At 43.5% G+C, this 15750-nt stretch overlaps 1 protein-coding gene and 1 long non-coding RNA gene across 2 annotated transcripts in view; one reads left to right on the top strand and one right to left on the bottom strand.

Moving 5' to 3' along the window:
• Positions 1 to 15750, top strand: part of LOC135388942 (unconventional myosin-Ie-like) — a 216272-nt gene that overhangs the window by 199852 nt on the left and 670 nt on the right. The window contains exons 12-28 of the mRNA XM_064618826.1: positions 95 to 262; positions 366 to 536; positions 608 to 688; positions 777 to 862; positions 973 to 1054; positions 1120 to 1226; positions 1294 to 1392; positions 1514 to 1658; positions 4627 to 4741; positions 4837 to 5006; positions 5068 to 5127; positions 5690 to 5775; positions 7643 to 7792; positions 8639 to 8790; positions 9562 to 9744; positions 12357 to 12507; positions 14742 to 14917. Of these exons, the coding sequence (XP_064474896.1) occupies positions 95 to 262; positions 366 to 536; positions 608 to 688; positions 777 to 862; positions 973 to 1054; positions 1120 to 1226; positions 1294 to 1392; positions 1514 to 1658; positions 4627 to 4741; positions 4837 to 5006; positions 5068 to 5127; positions 5690 to 5775; positions 7643 to 7792; positions 8639 to 8790; positions 9562 to 9744; positions 12357 to 12507; positions 14742 to 14917 (2182 nt within the window). The remainder of the gene's footprint in view (positions 1 to 94; positions 263 to 365; positions 537 to 607; positions 689 to 776; positions 863 to 972; positions 1055 to 1119; positions 1227 to 1293; positions 1393 to 1513; positions 1659 to 4626; positions 4742 to 4836; positions 5007 to 5067; positions 5128 to 5689; positions 5776 to 7642; positions 7793 to 8638; positions 8791 to 9561; positions 9745 to 12356; positions 12508 to 14741; positions 14918 to 15750) is intronic.
• On the bottom strand, positions 13083 to 14797 carry LOC135388943 (uncharacterized). The gene is made up of 3 exons (XR_010421546.1): positions 14709 to 14797; positions 13356 to 13479; positions 13083 to 13100 (listed from the first exon to the last, which is right to left on the bottom strand). It is a non-coding gene; the product is annotated as an uncharacterized LOC135388943 (long non-coding RNA).

Raw genomic sequence — 15750 nt, 5'->3', positions numbered from 1 at the left:
CGCCTAGCGCGGGCGCGAAGTTTCGGTTTCTTCTTGCAAATTTCTGCGAGTGGAGTGTGGTTCGCACCAATATGTCCTATTTTGCGTTGTGCAGATTATCAATAATGCGATGCAAACAGATGTTGGAGACCTTAGCATCGGCATTTTGGACATCTATGGGTTCGAGATCTTCCAGAACAACGGCTTCGAGCAGTTCTGCATCAATTACGTGAACGAGAAACTACAGCAGATCTTCATAGAGTTAACTTTAAAGGCGGAGCAGGTGAATTTCTTGCTTATAAACGTTACGATATCTAATTACAGTCAGATTACACTAACAGTGCTACGTGAAACGTAAGATAGAGTAATGAGTGTGTGCATTTCAGGAAGAATATGTTCAGGAGGGTATTCAGTGGACACCCATCAGTTACTTCAACAACAAGATTGTTTGCGACTTAATCGAAAGCAAATCACCGCCAGGAATTATGTCAGTCCTGGATGATGTCTGCGCCACAATGCATGCGACTGGAGAAGGTGTAGACGCCCAGCTCTGCAAGGTTTGTTCCTTCTGACGGTAACTGTAAGAGGATGGAACTCTCGCTTAACTCCATGCTTTATACCTGTTCAGAAACTCAGTGCACAAGTCGGAACAAACAAGCACTTCCAAGGCATCACCACTGGTTTTGCTATCCACCACTATGCTGGAAAGGTCGAGTACCGACCCGCTAATATTCATTTAGCTGTATACATATTGAACAAATTTAGTTTATGAATCACTAACCTGCTTTTCTCTTCAGGTGAACTATGAAGCAGCCGGAATGTGCGAGAAGAACAGGGATGTGCTCTTTAACGATATTATAGAAGTCATGCAAACTAGTAACAAGTGAGTAAGAACACATTTTTATTTTGTTAATGTGCGTATTACATGTACCATATATTACGCGGGGTGAAACATATTTATTGGATGTTAAAATGTGCATTGTTTTGTTGCAGTCCTTTCATTGTAAGCTTGTTCCCCGAAAACGTGACAGGAACCGTCAAAGGTAGACCCACAACAGCAGTGTCAAAAATTAAGGTGGGGCATCCAGATGCTCGTCATCACAGTGCTAGAGCTGTCTGACATGTTCAAAATTCTTTCAGAGCCAAGCAAACAAGTTGGTTGAGGCTCTGACTAAGTGCACCCCCCACTATATTCGCTGTATTAAACCAAACGAAACAAAAAAGTCACACGACTGGGAGGAAGACAGGTAAAGCATTTTCCTTCTAGCTCATCTGGTTACCATATATGTACACTTTTTTTGCTTTCCTCCACAGAGTAAAGCATCAAGTGGAATACCTTGGCCTGAAAGAAAACGTGAGGGTTAGAAGGGCAGGATTCGCCTACAGGCGAGCCTTTGACAAATTTCTGCACAGGTACGGGAGCCTTCCTTATGACTATTAGGCTCAAACGAGTGCATTGGGAACAGACGTTATGAAACAATCTCACTGGTGCTGTCCATGTCTGTTGTTAACCTTTCCTCAATTTCTCTCTCAGGTACGCTGTCCTAACGAAAGAAACATTCCCACGTTGGACGGGCCATCCAGAGAAAGGCATTTTACATATACTGAAGAGCGTGCACATGGACTCGGATCAGTATCAGCTCGGAAAGACAAAAGTGTTTGTCAAGGCTCCAGAGTCTGTAAGTCTGAAAGGCTAGTGAGCTTCTGACTGTTGCCAGTCTCTGAGTGCTTTTGGAAAATACACTTTTTTCATATACTAATAGGTTTATATTATAGAGTATAAGTAGGGCCTGACTTTTTCGGGTTTTATTTTTGGCCAAATTCGGGGGGTAAATATCGGGTGATATTTTTTATTTGAAAATTCGGGTGTATTCGGGTTAAATCCCGTTACGGCATATTCTATCGTCAGGAATTCGGGTGTATTCGGGTGATTTTTTTTTGTTTAATAAAAATTTGTCTTAACATGGAACTAATGTTTAGCAATGTTATCAAACTTTATTTTAATGCAATGCTTATGAGTGTGCCACGCGACCCGGATGTTTTCGGGTAGATTCGGGTTAAACCGGAATTTTACAGATTTCGTTCGGGGGGTAAATATCGGGCGGATACGGGTTTAACCCTAAAAAGTCAGGCCCTAAGTATAAGTCTCAGTACACTTCATGTACTTGTCATTGTAGGGCTATGGACTCATGTGCTCTAGACTTTTAGGAGCACAAAATAGGCACTGAATGAAATTTGATAATCACCAACAATATGCAGGTATAGGCTGTATATCAACCATGACCTACTAGGTTATAACGACCATATGTCATAATCGGCAACCCCTATGAGGAGCCAGTTCGCACAATCCGCTAGGAGCGCTACTCATCGGCCCGCGAGATCTACATCGTGATCGAACAATGGAAATTTGAATTTTGAACGCGCAGAAGCGGACGTACGACTACCATAGCAGACGACAGCAACAGCTCCTATGAAAACTTGTAGAATGATGATGATAATAAACTTTAGAAAGAAGCACTCCTCGTGGGACATCCACCGCTTGCACAAAAATACTAAGGTGAGTTGAAGTACAAAGTATTGCAGAAATTGAGGTAGTAATAACCGGGCCGATGAGTAGCGCCACCACTACCTTCCAAATGCGGGGCATGACATGGTCGTTATAATCTAGTAGGTCGTGATATCAATTATTACAAAAACCTGATTTGTATGTACCAGATGTCTACAAATGCGCAAGTTTTAAGTATATAAATAGCATGAAAGAACTGATGTTCTGACGCTGGAACAACATAGAAGGGACAAATACATACAAAGCCTCAATTTGCCTAGCCTACAGCTGGCTAACTTTCATCTTTCAACATAAATAGCCACTGGAACTTTTAAATGGACATGATGCCATGTAGTTATACACACACACAAAAAAAAAAAATATGTGTGCATTGTGCAGTGCAATCTCGTTAATTCGAACTCGAAGGGGACTGACGACTTGTTCGAATAAAGCGTAGTTGGAATTAAAGGGACCCGCTCCGAACGAGGGCTTGATGCGTCAGCAACGTCGGAGACGCGTCATGGCTCGCTAAGCCTTGCCGCACGTTTGCGGTCACACGATGGCAGAAATATAAGAGACTGGTTCTTTCCCGAATATTTACTTACAGACAAGCATCAAAACAGGTCGGGATAGAAAATAACCTTATACATACTACGCGCTAGCATTCGTTTGTTCAACCGCGACTCAATAAACATCATTTGCGTTGCGGTAAGACGAACCCAATCGCGAACCCCGCGAATGCGAATGTTGCCAACCCAATTCAAGAAAATATCAAGTCGCTGCCTTTTTCTTGGCTATGTAGTCAACAGGAAGCCTCGATCCCCTCAACACCGCGAGGCTTGCTTCCTTTGCCGACGACGAGTAAGCGGCACCGTTCTGCGCTGGTCGCATTTGCGCGCACTGTTACAGGGGATTTGTTCCTTACTCCTCTTTTCCTCTGGCAGAAGTATTACTTTTATGAGAAATTGACTTATACGTAATAAGTAAACTGAGCATTTTATAAGTAATGGTGTCCCTGACACGCCAGCAGCACGGCCGGTGCTTCCAAGCAGATGCGTAGTCGGGTGCAGTCTTGCAGATTGTTCGAATAAACCGGTGTGGATGTTCACATGTTCGAATTACCGGGTGTGTCCCCCCCCCTCCCCCGTTGGAATGTACATGGCTTTGGCGGGACCCAGGCATCAGTTCCAATTACCTAGAACTTTGTATTAAGCGATTTTGAATTAATGGGATTGCACCGTATAAGTAGGGAGTGACTTTTTCGTGTTAAACCCGATTCCGCCCGTTTATTCCCCCCGAACTGACCTCCGACCAATTCGGGTTAAACCCGATTTCTCCCCGAATTCCAGTCACTATGAAATCCTCAAGTCATGTTTTCACTGAAGAGGAACAAAGGTTGCCACGTGTAACACATGTAAGAATGAGTCACTTACGTTCCCAGCAATACACCCATGTGTGTCAACATTGTCATGCCTTCGGGGATTACCGCTGGAAGGTCACGATTCCGCAAAAAAAACAAAAAAGAGAGTTTAGGAAAGGGCTTAATAGACAAGAGGAGAAAAAAAAAAACACACCCGATAATACACGAAAGCACAATTATCGCCCGATTTTTCCCCGAATTACAGATTTAAAAATAGCGCCCGATTTTTACCCCCCGAATCTGAGAAAGGCATTTAACCAGAAAAAGTCACTCCCTATGTATAAGCCTCAAAAACTCAGCAATGTCGGGCTCACTCTGGATGATACCTTCGAATTCGACAGTTGATGAAAAGTCTGCGAGTGCTGGTGGCAGATCTCGAGCCACCTCACATTTTGGCATGAGCGGTGGTGAGGCTTAAATGTGTGTTTGTCTTAATTGTTTGTTCAGTTTCTGCAGTTTACATCGAAGAATGTGTTTGAAGTTTAAGTAATTTATTGTAACAAATAATGCTGTAGTGCCTATATGTAATGCCTAAGAAAACCATGTATAAGTAACACGATTTCTAAACCGTTTCAGTTTTTTCGTAAAATGAAAATTAAGTAAGCTATCGGCTGAGCGTATGTGGATCCTCCAACCATATGTGAGTAGCAAGCCTGAAGTTGGTGTGTTTTTTTCATCACAGCTTTTCCTCCTCGAAGAAATGAGAGAAAGGCGGTACGACCAGCATGCACGTGTCATTCAAAAGGCGTTCAGAAAATACTTTGCAAGAAGACAGTACATGAGGCTCAAACAACAGGGTAGGAAGTAGTACTACTCTTGTTTTGACATAGCTCTTGAAATGCTGAAATGTCTTTGCTCTCTCTGACGAACGTGTTCCTTTCCCTCACGAAAGCTGCCGACATCCTGTGTGGAAAGAAAGAACGGCGCAGGTTCAGCGTGAACAGGAACTTCCTCGGCGATTACATAGGTATGGAAAATCGACCAGAGCTGAGAGTGCTCGTGGGAAAGCGAGAGAAAATTGAGTTCTCGGAGACCATCAACAAGTATGACAGACGCTTCAAGGTCAGTGGTAGAAGTAAACTGAACGAGCTATGATGACGATTATATCGTGTACATCTTACAGTCGGTAAAACGTGACCTCATCGTGACATCGAAGGCCTTGTTTCTGATTGGCCGTGAGAAGGTGAGACACACATACGCTGTATTACTAGAGCCTGAAGTTTTCGGATTTGACCCGATTCCTCCCCGAATTTTCACCCTGAATTGAAGGTTGCCTCTATAGGGTGAAACCTGATTTTTTACCCCGCAAATTGCCCTGACTGAGATGTCTGTAGGAATGCACACTAACTTGTTTGGCAGCAAATGCAGTTTGCCAGACCAGTACAGGTAGTTTGAGTAACTGAGCCCGATTTCAGCCCGAATTTAGCATACTGGAAGTTTTTTCACCCGAATTCGCATGAATTTAGAGCACAACCCGATTTTTACCCCCCAAATTTTGGAAAAAAATATTTCCCAAAAACTTCAGGCTCTATAGTATTACATTGTATATTTACATTGTATCAGTATTGTTTTGCAGTTAGTGCCATTTCATTCAGGAGTTTGAGGTGTTCGAAATCTTTTATACTGCGTGTCTTTAAGAATTGAATGATTCCACGCAAGCTGGAACCTTAGCAGTATATGTAAGAGGAACACATGCCTTGTGCAGTTGTTGCCCTGAATAATGTGTGTGCATGTATTGTTTACAGATAAAGAAGGGAGCTGACAAGGGCCTCATTAAAGAAGTTGTGAAGAGGAAGATTGACCTTGAGAATATCATGCAGATCACAGTCAGGTGCAAGATATTTCTGTTAAACTCTTATTAAAATATCACATAACAACAACAACAACACTTTATTTTGATGACACTGATAATTGGGGTGTTTCGTCGCGACATCATATTTTGTCATATGTAGTACAAGGGCGAGAGTCCAGGTGTGAAAGGATGGTAATGGGGGCAACGGAGAAGGGCGTGTTTCAGGCTTTCCGAGTCACCACAGTGATGGGAGCCTGTAAAGTCCTTTTGTTGTAAGTGAGAATGCAAAATTATAATTAGAGCCTAGGGCTTGGGTAAAACCTGGTAAAATCTATCTGTATCCCCCCCCACACACCCCTAATTTGCATCATCGTCACTTCAGATGAAACCAAAAAGAAGAAAACAGACATGAACCTGCCAAAGTGCAAAGTCAGCCACCAACACAGGCACTCGATCGTGACACTAGATTTTTTTTCAAACAGAAATTTTTATTTTTTTTTCTCTCTGACAGAGACTTTTTTTCAAGACAGGTTTTTCATTAAAAAAAAACTATAAGGGCTAGAGACATGCTGTTTTCACATCTATTATCTCTGGGCCGGCGGACGTTCTTGGCCATATGTTGCTCAACCGTCAAATGACTAATTTCCTAAAAATCGTTAATTAACTTTTTAATTATAAAAGCTACGAAGTTGTCCAAATGAGAACATCTGTTCCTTTCGATGATCTGATATCATAGCCGTTTTCAGAACAAAAATCTGTTTGGTAGATCGTCCGCAAAAAATTTGTGACGGAACACCATTTTTTTCTTTATTTTGTTCATTGCGCATCTTCGGAGACCCGTCTTTCTTTCCTTCACCCCCAATGTGAGAGGGTGAAAGAGCACACTGTCGCCTCTTGCGTCCTGGACAAAGATTAAAAGAAAGCAGAAAATGCAACCCAAGATAAGGGCAGTTCCGATAGAGTCACCCGATACATGTGTTTTTGTTTTGTTTCTGCAAGTTAAAGCTCATCTTCGACGCATGAGGCTCCATCACCCTCTCCAATTGGGGGTGAAGGAAAGACGCGTCTCCGAAGATGTGCAATGAACAAAATAAAGAAAAAAATTGTGTTCCTTCACGAATTTTTTGCGGACGGTCTACCAAACGGATTTTTGTTCTCAAAACGGCTACGATATCAGGTCATCGAAAGGAACAGATGTTCTCATTGGGACAACTTCGTAGCTTTTATAATTAAAAAGTTAATTAATTATTTTTAGGTAATTATCATTTGACAGTTGAGCAACATATGGCCAAGAATATCCGCCGGCCCAGAGATTATAGAAGTGAAAACAGAATGTCTCTAACCCTTATAGTTTTTTTACGGAAAATCTGTCTCAAAAAAAAAAAAAACACCCTGTATATGTTTTCGAATATGAAAAAACTTCTGATATTTCTGGCATTGCATGACAGCGAACGTGCAGCATGGCCTAGCGAGCCATGACATGTCTCTGGTGCAGCCAGTACATGCTGCCAGCACATCAAGGCCTTAGACCACCTTACCTCGCATTATTCGAACAAATCTTGGGTCCCCTTTGAGTTTGAATTAACGGGACTACACTCTACAGCCAATTCGGCACCGTGACCTGCCTTTATTCATATCAAATGTGAGAGGTGCAAAAATCTGCTTTTCCACTTAGTGTCACCCAATTATACCTTATTTTGACGCTCCCGATACAAAGCCCGATTTTTGCCCCCATTTCCAAATTGCATAGAGCCCGAATACACGAGTGTCTATTTCTAATTTGGTGTGATCTTGGGCTTGATGTATGCGTTTTGTATAATATTGTCCTACGCCTTTTCTCTTTGTATGTGTCTGTGTGACACTGTAATAATGGTTTCAAGACTTACATATATTTATTATTTTCCAGCACCCGGCAAGATGACTTTTTTGTGCTTCACGTGAAAAATGACTACGATAGCTTCTTAGAATCTGTCTTCAAGACTGAGCTCTTCCTCGTCCTTAACAAGTTGCTGCAGGAGAAATCTGGGCGTGCCCTCAACCTTGTCTTCTCGGACAGGTACAGGGATTATTACTATAACCATGAATGCTTCCTAGTCTCTTCTTAGCTTACAAGTTTCAGCAAATGAAAAAAAAATTTCTGGAAATAGTAGTACATTGTCGTGTCTGTGAGTGTTCCTGATGTCAGCAAATGCAGCCACCCTGCCTCTCTCAAACGGCACTTCGTTTCTTCATCAACCGTTCTCAGACAGTAGGCAGCGTGCTTCCAAGTGAGCATTTCGAAGGCTATATTCGAGATGACAGCCAAAATCTACGCCGAAGTTTTGCTCACATAACTCGTTAGGAGAGAAAATTTTTCACGGCTGCTTTTCATGACCTAACATAACATAACATAACTAGGGCCTGACTTTTTAGGGTTAAACCCGTATCCGCCCGATATTTACCCCCCGAATGAAATCTGTAAAATTCGGGTTGAACCCGAATCTACCCGAAAACATCCTGGTCGCATGGCACACTCATAAGCGGGCATTAAAATAAAGTTTGATAACATTGCTAAACATTAGTTCCACGTTAAGACAAATTTTTATTAAACAAAAACAAAATCACCCGAATACACCCGAATTCCTGACGACAGAATATGCCGTAACGGGATTTAACCCGAATACACCCGAATTTTCGAATGAAAAACATCACCCGATATTTACCCCCGAATTTGGCCAAAAATAAAACCTGAAAAAGTCAGGCCCTAAACATAACCTGTAACAAACAAAAACACAAACTGATTGGCAGTTGCAAACCATAAGAGTTATTGTCTTCCTTTTAACACTGAGTGCCGCTGGTTCTAGCGCATCTATTTTCGTCGACTTCTGCAAGTAAAATGTTGCAATCCTCCTTCATTTTTCAGACTGGAGTTCAAGGTGAAGAAGGAAGGCATGTTTGGTGGTGGAGCAACGAAAGTTGTGAACATAGCAAATGGACAAAGCGATCAGGCAATGTTGAAGACACTGGGCGGTGCATTGACAGTTTTCATTGGTCCTGGCCTGCCCAAGAGCACAAGTAGGATTCCTTTTTAGACATACACCACAGTCCTGTATAACAAAGTGTTTTACAGAGAAATTACTGTGCACATAGTCAAGACTGTCCACTAGCCCTACTAACGTATACAAATGTGCCTAATTTATCTTTTTAAACTTTCATAACGCAAAGCAGTTCCTGGCCCTGCGGTCATGTTGTTAGGGTCATTGCCCACTGTGCAGTTTTGAACTTTTTTTTCTTTTTTTTAGGTTCCAGCACTCCCACAAACATTAATGTTCTTGGTACTGTCTAGTGCCATCTCATCATTGCGGACACTCACTGGCGCTGTCACTTAGTGCACTTCCGCAACAATTTATTTTTAAAAAATTTATTTATACTTTACAAAGCTTAATGGGTAGCACAGTCCATACAGATGGAGGACCCAGAGGGAAAAGTTTCCCATTATTGATTGACAGTGTATCAGATGTATCAAATTTAAGACAGTGCTGGCCTTCTCAGAGAAAATTTTTTCTTTCTCCGTTTTTTTGCATCCAAGCTTTGGCAAAAAGGATGTTGTCGTAACTACATACTGCTAACTTACGCTTTTTTTTACGCTGTTTTTACCAAAAATGTAGTGCTACGCAATTATTCGAGCGTGTCAATTATGTGATGAATGAGACGATTTTATGCTTGGCTTGCAGGCTTTTCTGATGCATTCTTGTGAAATGTTGCTCCATCAGGTTTTTTAGTCAAGGGCTTCCCCTTGGACTTACTTTAACATGTTAAATGACTTTGCTGTTATATTTGTTACAGAGCCCAGTGCACGTGCTGTTACAAACAGGAATCCCGCAAGCAGGGGACACACACCTGTAAGAACTGCACCGTCAGCAGTGAGTGCCGCAGGCGGGAAGAGGTATCAGGACCATACTGCGGAACAGGCAAAGACTACCCCTTCTAATGCCCAGAAAACACTGGCTAATGTCCTCGCATCCAGAGGTAAGGGGTAGTATGCAACGAGGCTTTCACTTTTCAGTATGGGGCATTAAATGCCCTGTGAGCTAACATGGCTATCAGCAATCATTCACACAAAGCTCCTGTTCCATCATTATGCAGTCGCACAGAAGAGACGAAACAGACATACTGTAGCCGACTGATTTTTCAGACGCTGATTATTCGGATTCATTCCATACTTTGGATTCCCACAGGGAACCATGGCCTTCACCATAGGATTAACATATTTTTACCAACATTTTTCCGGTCAGATCGAAGTCCGAAGGTGTAGTTCTCTGGACTAAAACGCTTGCAGACAAGCACCAGTAAGACTATTTTGGGTTCTACGGCAGCAACTTGAAAACCGCCGTTTTGGATTGTGCACTTTGGTCGGATTGGTAATTGGAATTCTAGGCAAGACTACTCTAAGACTTCCGAACTGTACCACTAGGTGACACCATGGTGGCGAGCGTGTGTCGTGGCTTTCGGACAGGTCCCCCAAGGTCGCCATTTTCCCATGTATTTGTTCCTATCCCGATGCGTGCAATGCCGGAGGCCGCCCTTAGATACCCCATTGTTACCTGACGTTGGCTTGCGTTGGATTGTAGCACGCTAAAGATCCAGTTGAAGCACAATCCAAGCCAGGCCAAGTCACCGAAGGAGAAATGGACGACTGCGCCTGCGGCGCCTGGTACGACAGGTACGCTATGTGATGCACGCGGCCGTGCACTAGATCTTTCCGATCGCTCAACACGTTTAAAAACGGGACCAAAAAGTGAAACATGACACAGAAAGTTGTTATACGCGTTTTATTTGGACATATAAAGACTAGATTCATTCGCAGAAACAACAAAAACATTTTGCCGCTAAACTTAGCGCACTGAAGTGATCCGGAACGGCAACAGTGGGGTATCTAGTGGCGGCCTTCTTCATTGCACGCTTTTCCGAGATGAGTTTGGGGGACCTGCTTTCGGAGCTGTTACTTTTTAGCAGTCAGGTCAGGTCAGTCGAGTTTCTGTCTGGGCACACTGTTGCTGTTCACCAGCTTTCGACGCATTGTCGCTATTGTCAAATGTGTACGGCGAATATATGACGCTCGCGCAAGTGCAAGTGGATATCGTCACACGCAGGCGCCACATTGCGGCAGGGCACAATTGCAGTCTTCTTTTGTGCAGTTGCAGTTCTTTAGTGCAGTTGAAGTGAAATAAAGTTTACTTTAGTGATCGTCAAATTTTTCGGACTGCTGTAGTATTCAAACTTTTTTCCTGTCATCGCCAGAAAATTGGTCGGCTACTATATTTCAATTGAATTCTGTTCATTCTTGGATTTACGTATTACTTATATAACTCGGGATTATGACCAGCTGTCAAGGTATCTGTTCAAATTCTGCAGAGGGCATCGAGAATAGGTCGCTGACAGATTTTTCGGACTTGAAGGACACAAAATCAGTCCGAATTATCGAGCTGTCCGAATTCTTAAACAAGCACTTAAATCTGCAATGTTTCGACAATACTTTATTTGAACACCCACGCTGGCTCGAAATAACTGTTGACATGAGTTTGCTTCGATACACAGACAAGGGATAACGCTTCGCGGCGAATTTCTGCTATAGTAGCCTCATCGTGATACACTTCCATGAGCGTAATAATGGCCATAAGGACAGCTGCGGTTGATGGGGCGCGGCGGCAGCCTCTTCGTCGCTGCAACTATCGTCTGAACCTTCCGGCGGCACATCGAGAACCTGATTGACGATGTCGTCATCAAACAAAAGGGGGGGGAAAGGGGGATCAGTTGAATGGACAGCACGTGGTGTGCGATGTGTAGGAGAGAGGGTATAGTGTGTTTGGTGCGGGGAGTGTTGGAAATATATTTATCGGGAGATTAAGGAAGCTTTACCCTAGCTACTACAGTCGCTGACCGAGTTTTCGGACATGCTCGATTATTCGGACTCGTTCGCGGAACGGCCTCGGGTCCCATAGAGTCCATGTATAAGAACGTCCAAAATTTCGGACGCCGTGCAGCTCCGTCGCTCGATATTTCGGACTCTGTTTGCCCAACCAGCGAATTTCTCTCTTGGGGTGACGGAAAATATTGGTATCATCCGAAATTCGTATCAGAAGAAATCAACCAACTAAAATATTGAGCCAAAAAGATAGGCAGTGTTGTTTGTTCATTTTCCATTCCTATGAGTAGAAGAGGTCTGTCGTAACGCTTTTGCGTCTTCGTTTTTGGCCAACAGCCCAGCACGTGCTGTCCGCCCGCGAGTCTCGCGGCAGCGCTGTAAAGCGAGCTTCACCTACAGCACGCATGCATTAGGTGAAGCCGACTTGCGGACTTGATGACGGCGGTGCCTCTGACAGTGTACATTCACGAAATGTCGCTTCGAGAAATAGAAGCTGATGTCATCAGGCAGAGCTGGAAGCGCGTTAGGAAAGCATCTATTTTTTCCAGTCTATTGGGGCTTAGTAAAGTTTATTTTGAAGCGAAATTAGTTATTTCGGACTGCTCGATTATTCGGACTTTTGCGCGATCCGCGCCGAGTCCGAAAAATCGGACGGCGACTGTAGTCGGGCATACTTGTACATTGGCTTTTTTGGCTTACAAGAAGATTTTTACAGTGTCTGCAGCAGCAAGTGGACCTACACGCCGAGCGCCCATCCTGCCACAAATGACTGAAACCGAGCGGGTAAAACGCTCATCACTGAACAGAAAAACGGAGCATGCTTCATCAACGGACTACATGAGAACGCCGGAAGCTGGTGTCTCCGGGTAAGGTTGGTTTCGTATATACCTTCATTGCAACAGCACTATTCACAAAGACGTTGACTGCATTTTTGGGCACTGCGCCAAATGCATTTTAATGTGACAACTCCACCATCATTGGTAGCTAAATTTTTGATCGCATGACCCTATAAAGCTGCAGACAGACCTACAAGATGGTTGGCTCTGAGAAGGTTTCCGTCGTATCCCTCCACTTAACCTGAATTTTTCTGCCACGCACTCACGTCAAAGGGTGTCTCCTCACTCCACAGCAAAGTTGAGACGATGCAGAACCACAGTCACTGCCCCATTTCCTCGGGCTCATATATTTGTATTGGCGTTTTGTTCTGCACTGCGCCGCAACCCTGCATCCTCTGGAAGCCTTCTGTCACCATGCCAAACGTCTTCCAAGGAATCCTAATGTAGACACAACCTTCAAGAAACCAAGGCCAATCTCACACACTGCACCTCGTTGTACCACACGAAGCACTACGCCCCAGCAGCAGCTCTGGTCGGTGCCTTCGGTATGGATGTCAGTGCTGTCCTGCAGCGGTGTGCATCTTGGCATTCCATCACCTTCTTCTCGAAAGCCTTAGAGCCCACTGAAAAGAAATACAGTACTTTTCGAATGACAGCTACCCTCCGCATATCTTGCTGTGCGACGCCATTTTCTCTAATGGTTGACAATTCTCCATTCTAACCGACCACAAGTACAGTCGACCCTCTGCGTAACGAAATTGAAAATGACCGCACTTTAATTCGTTCAATAGAATAATTTGTTAGAACGAATATGTCCAGAAAAAATAGCCCAAGGGCCGACCCATGCGTTCTATATTCTATGCTGCGCTGTCACTCACCGGTAGATCGAGAAGCTGCGTCAGCGTGCGGCAAAGCCTCGTTTTCCTTCCACTGAAGGCTATGTCAGAGGCACTTTCGTCGTGCTCATATGTTTCCTCTACAGATGGGTGTGTGCAGGTGGGCCTGTGGCACATGCAAATCCTGCCATCACAAAGCTGTTTCTGATTGTGCTCCGGCTGACATCATGCCCAGTAGAGCTTTTCATTTGCATCTTTTTGCATTTTACAGTTTTCAATCTTAGCAAATTTTTCTTTACTTGTTGCTTGTCTTGAGGAGACCAGGAAGTGATTATGCAAAATTTTTATAAGACACAGGAGTCAAACCCAGCTTTCACAAATTTGCATGCCATTTGTGACAAACATAAAATCCCAAGCAGTGGCAGCATACCTGTGACATGACCTAGAAAAGTCGCCTACGGCGAATTTCTATTCAGAGAAGTAGCAACACCCGAGATATAAAATTCTTGTGAAAATTTTCTGGTGCTTATATTGTGGAAGCCACTCATTTGTAGATTGTGTGTAACCAGACACTTTTCGTACGAAAACTAAAAAAAGGGTCAGCGCCAATTGCGTTTAGAATATCCATCTCGTAGGAATAGTACGATATTTGCTAGCATAATACCCTCGCATTTACTTTAATGTAATTTAGCATAAATTAGAAATAGAGTGGGAGCAAGACTTGCTGTGGGCCATGAAAGCCACATGTGTTATTGTAAAAAAGAGAAAAGATATTTGTTGACAGGGAGGCTGTAGGAGAAGTAAGCCCTGCAGTACAGGAAGGCCCTTTGGAATATGTTGAACAAATCACAGGAATTGTGTGTGCTGTGGAAATGCTGCAGCATGAAACATGGCATGTCGCCACCTCCAAAGCATCTACCACCACCAAAGGTACACCAATAGCATCCTTCAGAGCGAGTTGGGGGTGGGTAACACTAATGTCTGCTCCTTGACTCACTGTTTGAGCTGCAAAAGGACACTGAAACATATCAGTGCCTGCTGGATAATGCTCTTTGACGCCAGCACGTGATCAAAGGCTACGATCGTACGTTATCTTTGCTTTGGACTGCTTTCCCACCTTTTCTTTAATTTTCTTCAGTTAAATTTCCTTTAATTAAAAGTAATTTCTCGGAATTGTCGGGTCAAATTATGGACGTTCTAGGCACACACAAAAATAAAAGGTATAATGAAAACTAGTCGAGCACATATCTGGAGAGCACCACCGTCCACATTTGACCATACTCAACCACAAGAGCTTGCAACAAGTTATCTGCTGTCGGGAGGATGCTCTATCCTGCAACAGATCTACAAAAATCTCAATTTTTTATTTCTGAAGCTGTCTAATATAGGACATACGTTGTTCTCTTCCACTTCCACTCTCTCTAACAGGGAACAACGGCGCTGTTCTAGGAAGGTGAAACCAACACCAGGAGCTGGAAAACCCAAACCTGCAACACGTCAGAAACCAGTATATCCAAAGTGTAAAGCGATATATTCCTACGAACCACAAGACACGGACGAACTGGCACTGTCCGAGGGAGACATTTTAGAAATCGTCAAAGAAGGTTAGTACTGTGACAAAGTATGCCACGCCCTCAGAAAAGTTGCCGCTACGACCAGACTTTAATATATGTGCACATTTTTGTGCAGTGACCCCATGCTTCCCCCAGTGCACTCAAGCACCCGTTCACTACAGTGCTGTTCTTCTTCCTGTGTTATGTGTGTGGTTCCGGGTTTTTGGAGTTATCCCTAAAAAATATACCAGTAAAATTTAAAGCAATACGGATTTTATCCCAGGATACCAGCCCCTACGACAAAGGAGGGTGGTTGTCCTGACTGAGATCTACTGTGCAGCGGGCTTTCACTTAGCAATGCACAGAGCATCCGTATATAATGCAGGCGAACTCCATCCTTGCCTAGAGGCATCTAAACCGAATAGCACGCCCTACACCACCTACAGCACTTCTACTCGACATGAGGGCATTTTGAGGTCATTCTGGCCAGTGCCCAGGTACTGTAAGTCCAGTGTCTAGGAATTCCCTATCCCTTTCTGTGGATCGTTCTTAGTCTCTCTCTTTCTCTCTCTCTCTCTCTCAAAAAGTGGGCAAGAGAGTGCAGATGACATACAAATTGTCTTCTTGAAAGGGCAGCTAGTTGTTGCAATGCAGACTGTAACATGGGACAGAAGCAACAGCTACCTTGTGACTGTGTGAAAGAATATCCAGATTTTCGAGATGTTCATGTCGGTAGGCGATTGTGACAGTTGTGTGCAAGATCGGCCACAACATAAGTGTTTTTGCAAGGCAGCTTCTTATTCTTTTTGTGAGTATGTCATTTCATAACTGTCACCTCTCCTTGCTCAATTGTAAAAAATAAACTACAAAAAACATCTCAGGAA

The sequence above is a fragment of the Ornithodoros turicata genome, chromosome 3, assembly GCF_037126465.1.
Source record: "Ornithodoros turicata isolate Travis chromosome 3, ASM3712646v1, whole genome shotgun sequence".
Taxonomy (NCBI): Eukaryota; Metazoa; Arthropoda; class Arachnida; order Ixodida; family Argasidae; genus Ornithodoros; species Ornithodoros turicata.
The sequence above is the reverse complement of the archived record's forward strand: the minus strand, read 5'-3'. Positions and strand labels throughout refer to the sequence as shown.